Here is a 13140-nt window from a genome sequence, read left to right as displayed (position 1 = left end):
CATGAGAGAAAGGAGAGATTTTGATGGGTGGGTGAGACGAAAGGTGTGTTCTTCCCCTGTTTTTTATTGAAAGTTAGCTTTTTTTTTTCTTAATTTATTTCTTTTTTTATTTATTTTTTCCTCCTCTGGTTTTGGTCATACTCGTTCCGATCTTTATTTTTTTTTTGCACTTTTTTGTTTTTTGACGGTGGAGGGGATGATGAGCTCTAATGGTGGAGCAGGAAAGGGGGGAGATGGGCTGTGGCTTTTGTTGTATTCTGTACTCTGTGGAGGGATTAGATTAAATGCATTTACTAGAACCATCAACCGTGGTGATGTAAAACCAAAATGAAGTGGGAATCAATCCCTTTTTCGCGTTATCCATCTCTTGTTCATTCTTCTTTTCTCACTGTTCTCATTTGCTTGGCTTTTTCCTACCCAAAAGAAACCAAGAAAGGTTGGCCTTGGGCTCTCAGTTTTTTTTTTTTTTTCTGTTCCTGCTTTTATGGCTCTCCGTGAAATTTGTGGTCTGGCTTTAGATTTTAGATTTTGGTGTTGAGTTTTTCTTCGACTTCCTTGGTAGCCAGCTCTTCACAATAGAGAAAGCGGAGATGGCTGTATTTTTTTTTTTTTACGTAAGAAGAAAGAAGAGGCAGAGAGAGGGCAGCCTTGGTTAATGGATACATGTGATAGAAAGGAGATTAGAACCGGAGCTCATGCCTGCAAGCCTGCAGCAGTTGCTGCAGGCAGCAGCAAGTGGTGGGTGTGAAATGGTACAAAAGACAGGACAGGGTTGTATGCTTTCACTGCAAACGGAACCAAGTTTGAAGAGTCGGAAAAAGATTTGTCTAGTGCTTAAAAGGTGCCTGTGCGCAGGCCAAGATGCAAAAGAGCGAGATTTTTGTTGATGAATGGTAGCTGTTGTGACAACTAAAAGGCGATAGATGCATTACGAGGAAATAGAAAGCGGACAGGGCAATCGTGAGACAAGAAAAGCTTTTATTTAGTAAGCTGAAAAATGAAACTTTTCAATGCCCTTGTTCAGGGAAATGTTTGGTGATTGAAGTGTTAAGCCCTTATTCAGGGAGGGGGAGTTCATTCGGGCCTACATCAACTATTTCAATGTCGCAGCGCTGGAGGTCCGAAATTTGGACCAATCGATAGCAATGGCCACTCTGAAAGGCGGCCTTCAGAAGAATGACCTTTTGTTCTCCCTGAAGAAGAAGTACCCCAGAGATTTTGCTGATTTGTTGGCTCAGGCTGAAGGGTACGTCCGAACGGAAGAAGCCTTCAAAATGAAGGATGAGGAGACTGCGAAAGAACGGCGGACGGAAGACTCGAGTAAGCCCGTAGTCGAAAAAGGACCGAGGGAAGTTCAGTCACGTTCTCGAACCCCTCCTGGGCACAAGCGTGTCCGTACTTCTCCCCGGATACGTAGGCAGAGAAGTCCGAATCGCGGGATTCGGCGGGGTTCTCCACCGGAAAGATTCCGCAACTACGCCCCCCTCAATGCCTCGAAGACCCAGGTACTGATGGAAGTTAGGGAGCAGCTCCCTAGGCCAGAGAGGATGCACACACACCTCGAGAAGCGCAACCCCAACAAGTTCTGTCTCTACCATCGTGACCACGGCCATAACACGGAGGAATGCATCCAGCTCCGAGACGAGATCGAGGAGCTCATCCGGTGAGTTCGACTCGATAGGTTCATTCGACGCCGGCCTGAGGGTAGAGAAGATCGGTCAAGGACCCTGCCGCAACCTGAACCGTCAAGGAGGGAGGAGCAGTCCGGAGATCGGCCTCCAATCGGGACCATCGACTCCATCATCGAAGGGCCTCAAAGAGGAGCAGACCTTCCACGACCATGGAACTCGAGAAACCTGTAAATGTACTGCTCACGATTTTGCTTTGAATCAAAATTCCTTTCGACTTTGCATGTCTTTCCCTTTTGACATGGATTTGTTACGATTGGGGATAATTCCTTCAAACAATTAAAACAAGGTCATGTTAGGGACAGGAGGAGAACCTCGTCCTAATATGAGCAAAATGAAAATTCGATTATTTTAAGATCGGATCGGGGGAAAGGCCCATATAACGGCCCTTGAGTGCCCCCATGGTCATGTTAGGAACAGGAGGAGAACCTCGTCCTAACATGAGCAAAATGAAGATCCGATTATTTTAAGATCGGATCGGAGGAGAGGCCCATATAACGGTCCTTAGATGCCCCCTGGGCCATGTTGGGGATAGGAGGAGAACCTCGCCCTAACATGAGCAAAGTCAAAGACCCGGTTCTTTTAGACCGGATGGGGGGAGAGGCCCTACAACGCCCTTACGCGCCCCCACAGCCATGTTAGGGACAGGAGGAGAACATCGCCCTAACATGAGCAAAGTCAAAGGTCCGGTTCTTTTAGACCGGATGGGGAGAGGTCCTACAACGCCCTTATGCGCCCCCACAGCCACGTTAGGGACAGGAGGAGGATCTCGCCCTAACGTGAGCAAAGTCGAAGGCCCGGTTCCTCTTAGACCGGATGGGGGGAGAGGCCAAACAGCGCCCACATGTGCCCCCACAGCCTTGTTAGGGACAGGAGGAGAACCTCGCCCTAACATGAGCAAAGTTGAAGGCCCGGTTCTTTTAGACCGGATGGGGGGAGAGGCCCTTGCAACGATCCTTATGTGCCCCCACAGCCCCGCTGGGAACAGGAGGGGAACCTCGTCCTAACCTGAACTGAGATCGACTACGTCAAGAATAGAGGGAGAACCTCGTCCTAACGATGACAAGGACCCGGCTGCCCAACAAAATTGAATAAGGGAAAAAGTCCCCTCAATGGCACCTCTACACTTCTACGCGACCCCTCAAAAAGCAAGGGGAGGACCCTCACTCGAAAAGAGGAGGAAAATTAAAAAGGAAAGCGACGAATTACGCCGGCAACAGACAAAAAATAAACCACACCAAAAATCTAAGGAACCTCATCTCAACAAAGACGGGAAGTTCCTACCAAACATCCCCGACCTCTAAGAAGGCTCTCGACACAAGTCAAGAAAACAACGACACCTTCGAGGTAATGCGGAGTTTGGACCACCAAGCTCGAGCCTACGGCCATGGACGACAAGAAAAGCAAATCAGCGTGGCGACGATTGGGTACCTCCAAACGACATCGACGTCGGACAAGTCTTAAAGATAAAAGAAGTTCGACGGACGACAATTTAATACAACACGTGGACGAGGTAACACAAAATCTCCTTTTCATTTCATTCACAAAATATACACTACAAAGCCCAGCAGGCTAAAGAAAGAAAAGCAAAACGACAAGAACAAGACGAAACAACAGAAGAAAAAATATATACATGGGAAGACGGAAAGACAAAAAGAGCCCTAAGGGGGCCCGGCTTCCTCCGACCTCGAACTTTCGACTTCGACCCTCGTCAGGGAATCTCTTAAACGTCCGATTTCTGCTTCCAATTCTCTCTCTCTCATTAATATCTCCATGTATCTTCGATGATATCGCTGGCTTTCGCTCTCCGCCTCTCGACGTCTTTTTCTCAAGACCTCGGATTTCGCCTCTGCGTCCTTAACGGCCTGCTGCTTGCATGCCAGCTGGATCTTCAATTACTGGCTAGCCAGGCTCTTCTGCAGTTCTTCTCAGGGATTGGAGTTCGCTGGAATCCCGAGAGGAAGCGAGCTGGGCCCTGCCAGCCAGCTGCCCTTAAAGAAGGGCAACTTCGTCGGTCGCCACCCTGAGTCTCCCTTTGTATTCATCCACCTGCCCGCGCCAGCCGGCCCGATGTGCGTCGTAGCCCACCTCGACATCCTGAAGCTGCTGCTGAAGGTCGGAGACCTTCTTCGACCACTCCTGATCGCCGTCGGCCCGAGCCAAGAGCCGAGATGAACTTCCCTCCAGTTGGCCAATCCTCTCCTGCGCAGCTGACAGTTCCACCCTGAGAGAACTGATCTTAGCAGCTTGAGCCCAAATTCGATCGTTGGCGCGCTTCTTGTGTTCCTCAAGCTCCTTTGCGAAGTTCACCTTCCTTCGGCTGTACTCCATGATCCCCTTCACGTGGAGATTCCGAAAGCGGGGGGCCTCCGCGGTGGCTTCAGAGTGACCCTCCCTCAACCTGCGAAGCTCGCCTTCCATCTTCTTCGACCTTTTTGTCAAATGAAGAACTTCCTTCTTCAGCCGCTGGATCGTGAACTTCAGCGGAATTTCCTGGGGTAGGGGAAGTGCTTCGGCAGGACGCTGCCATCGGGAGACCAAAGCGTCAAGGCACGTTTCATTGCAGAAAGAAAAGCAAAAAGGAGAAAGGAAGAAAGAGAAAGCCATCCACGACAAAAAATTCAACTTTGTTGATTGAATGTTTCTTAAAGACAAAAGGAAAAGGAAAATTGCAGTAAAAGAAAAAATACAAGGTCGGAGGTCTCAGATCTCAGCGGTAGGAGTTGGGGAGCTCGGTGTCCCTGGAAGGAGGGCTGCGACAGCAGTAGCAACAGGAGAGGGGCCAGCCTCATCTTCAGACTCCTCGCCCAAGAAGCTGAGATCGAGCTCAGAAAATTTTCTGGTCACATTCTCCTGGCAGAGCTCGAACCTCTTGATGAATGCTTCTTAGCCGAATCGGACGTTCAGATCCCTCATCTCCGCGGAGGCCTTGAACTCCTCCACCGCAAGACCCCTGGCCTCCGAGACCAGGATCGAAATCTGCTCCACCAAATTGGCGACCTCGGCCTCCGCCTTTCTCACCGTCTCCTCCGCGGTCTGCTTCTCTTCCTCCCAGGCCTACTTTTCTTTCTCCAGGGTCTCTTGGAGGGTAACTACTTCAACGGTCTTTTCTTTGAGGCAAGCGACTTTGGCCCGACGATGCTCCTCTGCTTGGATGGCGTCCCTCCTCGCCCAGTTCGTCGCCTCGATGTTGGCAAGGAGCTGGTGCCCAATCTGCAAGGACGACTAGGGGATCAGAACAAGGATCGGAAAGCCAATTAAATGAAGACTTGTTTACCTCGAGAAAGGACCCTAGGGAGTCCCAAACCCGCTGCTCAGGATCGGCGCGGTCAATCCTCTCGACGACTTCAGGCAGAATGCAGCCGTCGATCAACCGCTTGATCAAGTCCCTGTCATTGAAGGGATTCTCCAGCTCTTCTTCGAAACCAAGGGACTCTTCAACGACGGCTCGGCGGCTACTCGTCCTGCGGGCCACCAACTTCCTTCTCCTCCCCCTCTCGATTTTGGGCGCCTCCATGGAACAGACCCCCGAAACGGGAGCCCCAGCGGGGGGACTCCTTGAAGAGGCCCGGGGGGCCGATGGTTCGGCGTCCGAAGGAACATCGACCATGAGGGTCGTCTGGACAGGCGCGGTCGAGCTCGTCTCCTCCACTCTGGCCTTCTTTGCTGATCCGGAGGCCGCGGCACCTTTTCTTTTGTGGACCTTGAGGCCCCTGGCGAGCATCCGTGCTGCTTCGGCGTCCATTCCTGAAAAAAAATCGAAAAATCAAAAATCAGCAATGGGGTGAAAAAGGAAGAAGTGACACGCAAAAAAAAAAAAAAAAAGAGAAGAGAAGAGAAGAAGGACGGAAGAAAAGAAGAGAAAAGAAAAGATGGAATACTCGCAGGATCCTGGGGGCTCAAGCCGATGTTGAACAAAAATTGCTCCTTCAGAAGATTGGGAAGGGAAGGAGCAGAATAATCAAGAAGCTTCCGGACGGCCTGAAGGTCGTCCTCCCCCAGACTGGGAGTCTGGCGGATAGAGTCCCTCAGAGAGCCCCAAGGGGGCAGGCCCAGCCTCAAAGTTGGGCAGTGGACGAAGAGATATTTCTCCTTCCAATTGTGGATTGAAGAGGGAGCACCTTTCAGCAATCCCTTCTTACCAAACTGAGGGGAGAAATACCACCAGTCCTTCGCCGAAGTGTGACGCTTGAAGGTATAGAAATGCCTAAACAGAGAGAGGAATGGCTGAACCTCGACTACGTGGCAAAGGGAGAGGAACCCTATCAAAAACCTAAAAGAATTCGGAGCAACTGAAGCTAAAGAGATATCTAAGAAGCGAAAAAGGACGACGACAAAAGGCGGAAGCGGAAACCGAAGTCTGGCACGGAAGGCCTCTTGATACAGGCAGAAACGACCGGGTGGGGGAGTGCAAGCCCGGTCGGAGGGGCCAGGAAGCTCCAGGTCGTACTCCGGATGAACTCCATACTGAACCCTTATCAGTAGGAGTTCATCTGGAGTCAGGGAGCAGAGAATGGCATCCGACGCAAAAATCGGGCGAAGCCCAGTCTCAGAAGTGGGTTCGTCTACAGAGTGGGGCTCCTGGGGGGCTGAGGCAGAAGAACTCCCGGAACCGCTAGAGGCGGAGGTGCCGGAAGATATTTCGAATGACTTCAAACGAAGACCCTAAAGATCTCGGAGAAATCAGACGGGACAAAGGACGAGAGGTTGCGGGAGACCAAATCAGAGGAATACGACAGAAGAAGATGGAGGAGGAAAGGCCCCTAAATGGCAAGAAGAAAAACGAAGGTTCTGGGACTAACCTAGATCACTCTGAAGGATGCAGAGGGGCGAGGACAGGGATGACTCGAAGGACGCCTAGGGCCAAAGAAGACGCCAAGGAGGGTCAGGGCTCTCGAAGAAAAGGCGGACACCGATAGAACTTTCAGGCGGAATAGGGCCTCTGAAGGCGGAAGGGCGGATTTAAATAGGCCCTGAGATCCGGCGTAATGACGATTGCGAATCCCCTCTGGCCGGTCTCTTTTCGCCGCGTGTCCCACTCACCACAGCGGGTGGTTAAAAAGTGACAGACGGCTGACAGTGCCTTTATTGCGCCACGTCTTGAGCACCGTTCCGCTGCAGGTTCCAAAAGAGCCTCTTCGGATCGCCTCGATTTGAAAAGATTCCGGCGCACGCGCATTAAATGCCAAAATATCTGAGGACGATCGCGCGCGGACATCGAGGGAGCAACTTCGGCTGTGACAGTCTTTCTGTACTTCCTTCATTCGAAATTCGAACTCGAAAGTAGGGGAACTGGTGTTGGGTATAAAATACCCTCAGCCGAAGTTCTTAACAGGATTGACCCTCCCGAGACTCCTCCGGCTGTCGACCGCGGACGGTATCTCCCTAGACTTCTCCAACAGTCGGATTCCCACAGCGCTGACTGAATTCCCCCGACGGACGAACTTCCACTACACCACCCGAGCTCCTTCAACATGAGTTCCCCTAAGCGCCCTAAGCGCTCACTAAGCTTCGCCGCCAACCGACTTTCTACGACTATCAGCTACTCCCCGAATCCCTTCCAGACTTCTTCCAGCCAGGTTCAACTCCAATCCGAACTACCCCGGACTTCGCCAACAGCTGAACTTCTCCAACGGTAGATTCCTACAACTACCAGATTTCGCCCGGGCTCCTACGGGAGCCGAATCTCGTCCCCAACTTCGATTGCGTTAAGGCTTCGCTCGGACTCCTACGGGAGCCGGGCTCCGTCCTCGGCCCCGACTGATGGTAAACTTCGTCCGGACTCCTAAGGAAGCCGGACTTCACCCCTGACTCTAATTGCAGGTAGACTTCGCCCAGACTCCTACGGGAGCCAGACCTCGTATCCGACTCCGGCTACGGGAAGACTCCGCCCGAACTCCTACGGGAGCTGGACTTCATCCCCGACCTCGACTGATGGTAAACTTCGTCCGGACTCCTAAGGGAGTCGGACTTCACCCCTGACTGTGATTGCAGGTAGATTTCGCCCGGGCTCCTACGGGAGCCAGATCTCATCCCCAACTTCGATTGCGGAAAGGCTTCGCCCAGACTCCTACGGGAGGCGGGCTCCGTCCTCGGCCTCGACTAATGGTAAACTTCGTCCGGACTCCTAAGGGAGCCGGACTTTACCCCTGACTCTAATTGCAGGTAGACTTCGCCCAGACTCCTACGGGAGCCAGACCTCGTATTCGACTCCGGCTACGGGAAGACTCCGCCCGGACTCCTACGGGAGCCGGACTTCATCCCCGACCTCGACTGATGGTAAACTTCGTCCGGACTTCTAAGGGAGCCGGACTTCACCCCTGACTGTGATTGCAGGTAGACTTCGCCCGGGCTCCTACGGGAGCCGGATCTCGTCCCCAACTTCGATTGCAGAAAGGCTTCGCCCGGACTCCTATGGGAGCCGGGCTCCGTCCTCGGCCCCGATTGATGGTAAACTTCGTCCGGACTCCTAAGGAAGCCGGACTTCACCCCTGACTCTTATTGCAGGTAGACTTCGCCCAGACTCCTACGGGAGCCAGACCTCATATCCGACTCCGGCTACGGGAAGACTCCGCCCGAACTCCTACGGGAGTCGGCTTCATCCCCGACCTCGACTGATGGTAAACTTCGTCCGGACTCCTAAGGGAGCCGGACTTCACCCCTGACTGTGATTGCAGGTAGACTTCGCCCGGGCTCCTACGGGAGCCGGATCTCGTCCCCAACTTCGATTGCGGAAAGGCTTCACCCGGACTCCTACGGGAGTCGGGCTCCATCCTCGGCCCCGACTGATGGTAAACTTCATCCGGACTCCTACGGAAGCCGAACTTCGCCCCTGACTCCAATTGCAGGTAGACTTCGCCCGAGCTCCTACGGGAGCCAGACTTCGTCTCCAGCCCCAGCTGCAGGAAGACTCGTCCGGACTCCTGTGGGAGCCGGACTTCGTCCCCGACTTCAATTGAAGGAAGACTCCATCCGGACTCCTGCGAGAGCCGGACTCCAAGCTCCTCTCAGACGGATGGCTAGCCACCTCTCTCCGCCAGACACCCCAGCCGAACTCCGACTGATAGGCTTGGACCCCCTGGCAGGCCGCAGCAACAGCCACGACTCTGCTCCACCTCCTGCGACAGATTCCACACGGCTCCATCACTCCCTGACAGGCCATAATAATGGCCACGATCCTGCTCCACTTCCTGCGACGGATACCGCGCGATTCTTCCATTCTCTGGCAAGTCGCGACAACGGACGCCGCTCCGCTCCCCGTGGCAGACTCCACGTGGCACGCCCCGATGATAGCCACGGGTCCACTCCACTACTCTCCGCAACAAACTCCTCCTGACTCTGGACGGCCCACTGCCAGACGGTTACAGACATTGCTATCAGTTTGTTGCCCCCTCCTCCTATAAAAGAGGGACCCCAGATACGTTATTCTCTAAGTTCTCATTTTTTATCTAGAAACTCTGCTAAAATTTCCGTTCGAGCACTCCATTCTTGTTGAGACAGAGAACTGACTTGAGCATCGGAGGGTTTTGCCGGAGCAACCCCACCTCCGATTTAGACTTCTTTTACAGGTCCCGACGGCGACTGCGACCCCATAACTCCAGCTTCTCCGGCGTAGGCGGATTTTCGCATCAATATTTAATAAGCTGAAAAATGAAACTTTTCAATGCGCTTATTCAGGGAAATGTTTGGTTTGTTTTTGGTGATTGAAGTGTTAAGCACGTTACTTTAACGGAACTGTAATTTTCTAATGAATGGAGTTGGTGATTTATTTTTTATATTTAAATTGTGACGGAGCGGGCTACTGTTTTAGGTTTCGTTGAAGGGTTTAATATTAAAAAGAAAAATACGACTAGTGAAACTGGATTGAGTTATCTCACTAAGATCCCTCAAAAAACTGCCCCTTACAAATCTGCCCGTCATTGGACATCATTGCTTTCTGTGCCAGCCAAGAGGGGACTCAGTTATCAAGTAAATTTCACGATGCTCGGAAAAAATTATCTAAACGGCTTCCAGGGCCATTCGTGAAGCCTCCTTTCATGGAAGAGAAAGTCTTTGTGCACCACGCGTCGGTGTAATAAAAATAACATAAAACACATCATCTAATTATATTGAAGTTAGTTCTATTTTTAGTTTAAAATTATGAGGGACAAAAATATTTTCATATTTAAAAAAAATTATAATATTCTATAATTATATTATAATATTTTAAAATCAAATTATGATTTTCTATACATACAAAATCATAATTATTTTTTAAAAATTATAAAAAAATATTTTTATCATTAAAAATTTATAAATTTTTAAATGATATATATATATATATATATATATATATATTTTATGACATCTTGGGATCAAGTTATGAATATGAGTCATAATTTGACATGCAGGATGTTATAATATGACCATCAAAAGCCATAATTTATCAAAAGATGAGGAGTATTTTTGTCATTCATAATTTCAAATAAAAAAATAAAATTATATATATTAAATATGCATGAAAAAATGATGGCTACATGATCCAATCAGATGAGATAGTATTATTTTTACATCACATGCGGTGTACAAAAAATTACTCTTCATGAAAACTTTACGACATGGGAGTCATTCACAAGATGGGCTACCTATATTAAGCAGCCCGCTAAAACCAAGCAGAAAATAAAGGTGCGAGGAACAAGATTCACTACTGGATTTCTCAGCTATGTCCAGCCATAAAAAGTAATGCTAGATTCTGCTGTCCCAAATTGCAACACGAAGTTTGTAATGAGAAGAGAATTACTTAACAACCATAGAAGATCATTTTGTCATAGTATCACCGTAGTATTTTTTATTCTCTTAGTAAGGCTGTAAATGGCCGGATTGATCCGTAACTCGATCCGATTCGACCCATATAAATCTGATCCAAACTATTTTAAAAGACCCATGGATCTGGATCAAGTTTTAAAATTGAATATGTTCCATTTTTCGAATCGAGTCTGGATTTACTAAATTTTAATCCGACCCGACCCAATCCGTAAAAATTTTGAATTGATTTGGATCTTGAGATAGATGACTCGATCTAACCCGACCCCATCCGAATCCATCTTTTATCTCTCTTTATTTCTATATTACATGAATGTTAATTTTAATCGAGCTAGATTAAATATCTATTGCTCTTGAAAAAGCATTCTATTGATTTTTAGATTCATCTTTTAAAATTTTATTAAAATATTTTAAAATTGAATTAACCAAGTCAGAAACAATGGTGAGAAAAATGTGATTAGACTTTTTAAATTCTTGGATGAAGTGTGGGATATGAAGACTCAGTTTCATAATCCAAATTTATAGTACAAATAAAGTTTGTTTATAAATCTTCTATTTATTAATCTTGTTATTTATAACTCAGATCCAAATCGGCTCAAATCCGAACCCAAATCAAACCCATATTTCATAGATCGGGCTGAATTATACATGAATCCGACTAAATCCGAATGACCTGTTGGATCAAAAGATTTAATCATGGATTCGATCCGATCCGATCTTCTATTGGACTGGATTTGAATCCAATATTTAGATCCGATAAAAAAATCAAATCAAATTCGAATTACACGTGACCCAATCCAACCCGACCCATTTACACACGTCTCTTACCGATACCTCACTGACATACTAAAAACCTTTTATACAAAGGCCCATCTATTTAGCCATATCACATTGTTGAAAGAGAAATTCTTTGTGCACCACGAGTGGTGTTGAAAATCCGACGTGGAGTGCACCGTCTTATCCTATTGATCCATGCAGTCATCGCTTTCCAATGTGCATTTAATACCTATAAGTCAACTTTTTTTATTTAAAAATTTTGTACAACGAAAATACTCCTTATCTTTTGAAAAAAATTATGACATCGTATTGTAGCCCAAGATGTCATAATATGATCCAGAATATTATAATATAGAAGGTATTTTTGTCCAACCACTTTCCAACATACATTTAACGTCTGCAGATCGATTTTTTTTTTTGAAAATTTTGAATGATAAAAATATTCCTAATCTTTGAAAAATTATGACATCTTGTGCATATCATGACATCCTACATTATATTATGACATCCTATGAATAAAAATTATAATTTTTTAAAAATAAAATATCATAATATAGACATAAGATATCCTAATTTTATCAAAGAACAAAAATATTTTCATCATACAAAATTTTTAAATAAAAAAATTAATTTTCAGATATTAAATATATATTAAAAAATGATGATTACGTAGACCAATCGAACAAAACAATGGACTCCATATCTGATTTTCTACACCATCCGTAGTACATAAAAAATTTGCCTTCTTAAAAACAACCAAATTGATTCACGCATCACACCTCTAGAAAGAAACCTAAATTTACTCAGCTATCCTTCAGGTCGAAGGTAGAGAGAAGCGTATGCATGTACACACACATAGATACATATATATATTTATATACAAATATATATACATACGTACATATATGTGTGTGTATATATATAGAGAGAGAGAGAGAGCAAGCAAAATTTACGATACTCCAATGGATCTCTACTAAATTTAGTTAGATCGAGATTAAATGAGGATCTAACATCAACAATGCGACTCAGTGAATATGATTTACTATTTTCAAAATACTTGTCCATTAAAAAATCATTTTATTAGAGATCCATAGTATATACATTAAATAGTCAAGAAATGAACAATTTAAATAGCACAAAATAATACCTATCCCTTTGACCACTCAAGGCATAAATTAAAAATTTTTAAACCATATGAATTTTTAGATATCAATAATTTAGATATAGTAAATCACATATAACAATTCAGATCATTGATACGAGTGACATATTGCCGCATTTCAATAATTTTGGATGCATGCATGAGCGTGTAGGTGGGGGCATGTGCGTGCATGCATGAGTATATAGCTCATCTTGTCATGGTAGATTATTTTGGCTAAAACAATCTTTTCAATTTTGGATTTTCAAAATACAACTATTTTGTTTCCCGGGGAATTTCTAAAGGCAATTATTTTGTTCCCCCGGTTCCACTTCAGGCAAAAGGTCTTAAGAGGCTCACCACCCGGAAAGAAAAGGAAAAAAAAAAAAAAGGTTGGGGGAGGGAGGGAAGATGCAAAAGAAAACCTGCGAACGGCGTGAATGCACAACTATATAACCAGGCTACCGTTCTTATATGAATATAGGCCCCACACCTTCAATAGCACATCCTCCTTGCCAGCGTACAGATATATTAGGTCAAGAGAAATTCTTTATGCAGCACAAACGGTATAAAAAATTCGATGTGAAACACACCATCTTATCCAATTGACCTACGTAATCATCATTTTCTAATACGCATTTAATACTTGAAGATCGATTTTTTTATTTAAAAATTTTATATGATAAAAATACTTCTGCCCTTAAAAAAAAAATTATGACATCCCGTAATATATTA

At 46.4% G+C, this 13140-nt stretch overlaps 1 protein-coding gene across 1 annotated transcript; it reads right to left on the bottom strand.

Moving 5' to 3' along the window:
• Positions 1 to 4745: 4745 nt before the first annotated feature.
• Positions 4746 to 5433, bottom strand: LOC140851172 (uncharacterized). Its single transcript, XM_073242751.1, has 2 exons — positions 4966 to 5433; positions 4746 to 4901 (listed from the first exon to the last, which is right to left on the bottom strand). The coding sequence occupies exons 1-2, from the start codon at positions 5431 to 5433 to the stop codon at positions 4746 to 4748; spliced, it is 624 nt and encodes a 207-aa protein (XP_073098852.1).
• Between the last annotated feature and the right edge of the window lie 7707 nt (positions 5434 to 13140).

The sequence above is a fragment of the Elaeis guineensis genome, chromosome 8 (assembly GCF_000442705.2).
Source record: "Elaeis guineensis isolate ETL-2024a chromosome 8, EG11, whole genome shotgun sequence".
NCBI lineage: Eukaryota > Viridiplantae > Streptophyta > Magnoliopsida > Arecales > Arecaceae > Elaeis > Elaeis guineensis.
Note: the sequence above shows the minus strand (reverse complement) of the source record. Positions and strands in the feature narration are given on the sequence as shown.

Bases quoted from the DNA above. Each gene is read 5' to 3' on its own strand.
- LOC140851172 (XM_073242751.1), bottom strand. From the start codon at position 5,433: ATGGACGCCGAAGCAGCACGGATGCTCGCCAGGGGCCTCAAGGTCCAC. The intron at 4,902-4,965 runs GTAAACAAGTCT...TCGTCCTTGCAG, and splicing joins CCCTAGGGTCCTTTCTCGAG to ATTGGGCACCAGCTCCTTGC.